We start from the raw sequence: 1896 nt of genomic DNA, 5'->3' as shown, positions 1-1896 counted from the left end.
ACATAATGCCTCACTCTGACCCTGCCTCCTCTAGCTCCTACTCACTAAGCCTCGTGAAGTTTCTATCAGATATTTGGCAAATAGTTTATTATCTGTGTGCATCACTCATTGGTAACTTTTCCTGGACAATTATTAGGTTGTCAGGAAAGTCATGATGTGTATTTCTATGCAAAAACACTTCATAACTTTCCTGACAACCCAATATTTAATCAGGATCTTGTCACCTAGCTGGTTCTTGTCCATCGACCTTGCCAAGAACCCTTCTCTATCCCAATATAACTGAGCTCAAAAGTACTGCCTTCCATTGATTTCCATCATTTTCAGCACCCAATACAGTCTTGTGCACAGATGTTACTAAAAAATATCTATTTGCTGAACAGATGAATGAACATATTTAAGTCTACTATTTAAACCTTGGTAAAGACCAATCAGTTTGTGTGTATGAGTCGACAGATTCTCGTGTGTACCTAAAGGCACAACGAGAATGCCTCACTCTACCAATCACTGCTCTGGCTTGCATTCCTGTGCTGAAGAAGGTATCTTTTGTGTGAGGAACCTTGCCCTCTTCTGCCCAGGATTAGTGTCTGACTTTGTCAGAGAAAGAATAAATGCATCTCCTTTGCAGAGAGGAGAGTAGGTTCTTCTCTGGGTGACACAATTTGAACAAGGAAACATGACACATTTTCTGGATTTCATGAAGCATTTTCTGAAGAAAAAAATGAGTGAAACCTTAATTGTTGTGGTCACCATGGTTTCCTTTTCTGTAAAGCTGAAGGTTTATTTTTAATCCACTGTGACAACTTTCATCAGCCCCAAGAAAAAAAGCTCTGAACTGTATAGTAAAGCCCCCAAATACCATCTCCTCACATGGAAAAGACTCTTTGAGCAGAGACTCAGCCTCTGGTGGAGAGAGAGCCTGTCTCACCCTACCAGGGCCGGTGCAGGCCATCCTACTCACCCAGGACCAGTAGCGTCGGCCACAGCAGCATGAAGATCTGGACCACCCAGGGCTGATGACAACAGAGATGCTCCCTCAGGATGGATAGGTTTGGTGTTGATCTCACGGGCAGAACGCTGTTCACATCAGCCCCAAGGAGCTCGTCTGAGAAACTGCTTTCTGAAAAGAGCAGAATACGCTAGTGAATTAGAAAAAAGGAAGTGGGAGTACCCATCTTTAACTGCTTATCAAAGTTTCCTTCTCTATGATCAGAGTGAGAAAATAAATGTTAGGGTTTTTAAAAATCATATACCCTTGACCCCACATTTCTGCTGCTGGGAAATTACCTTAAGGAAACAATGTGAAGATAGCTTTAATAAGAATGCTGATTGTAGCATCATTCATTATTGCCTCAACATTGGAAGTAACATAAAAGGCCATGGATATGGGACTGTTTAAGAATATTCTGGGGCCAGTGTCATAGGCTAGTGGTTAAAGGACTCAGATCCCACAGAGTCATCTGTGAAGTTCAAATCTCAGCCCTGGAGACTTGGTGAACATGTTGGGAGCATGTGCGTATGTTCCCCAAATCCTAATGGGCTGGAAAAGTGGAGAGGAGATTGCGATGTCACCACTGCTTTCTCTCTTTCTCTGTCTCTGTCTCTCCACCTCTCTCTGGCAAGTACAGATACCCTCTAGCAAATAAAAACAAAAGTAAAAAGAGAGAGAGAGAGAGAGAGAAATCTGATCCATCCATATAATGACAAGCAATGAAGCCACTGAGAAGAAAGCAAACCTATACCATGCTAAGAAGGCTGAAGAACACCCTGATTAATGTGAGAAAGCAGTGAGATACAGATTGGAATTTGTATTATTATCCCACTGAGGTAGATTTTTTTTTAAAGAAGGAATTTGTGTGTACATAAACTGGAGTAAGCATACATCCCCCCCCCCCCCCC

At 42.2% G+C, this 1896-nt stretch overlaps 1 protein-coding gene across 1 annotated transcript in view; it reads right to left on the bottom strand.

The window, feature by feature from the left end:
- The window catches only part of FCRL5 (Fc receptor like 5), a 71909-nt gene that overhangs the window by 54172 nt on the left and 15841 nt on the right, over nt 1–1896 (bottom strand). The window contains exon 2 of the mRNA XM_027776579.1: nt 959–1117. Within this exon, the coding sequence (XP_027632380.1) occupies nt 959–989 (31 nt within the window). The 5' untranslated portion in view covers nt 990–1117. The remainder of the gene's footprint in view (nt 1–958; nt 1118–1896) is intronic.

Source organism: Tupaia chinensis, unplaced genomic scaffold (assembly GCF_000334495.1).
Source record: "Tupaia chinensis unplaced genomic scaffold, TupChi_1.0 Scaffold000684_1, whole genome shotgun sequence".
In the NCBI taxonomy this organism is placed as follows: Eukaryota; Metazoa; Chordata; class Mammalia; order Scandentia; family Tupaiidae; genus Tupaia; species Tupaia belangeri.
Note: the sequence above shows the minus strand (reverse complement) of the source record. Positions and strands in the feature narration are given on the sequence as shown.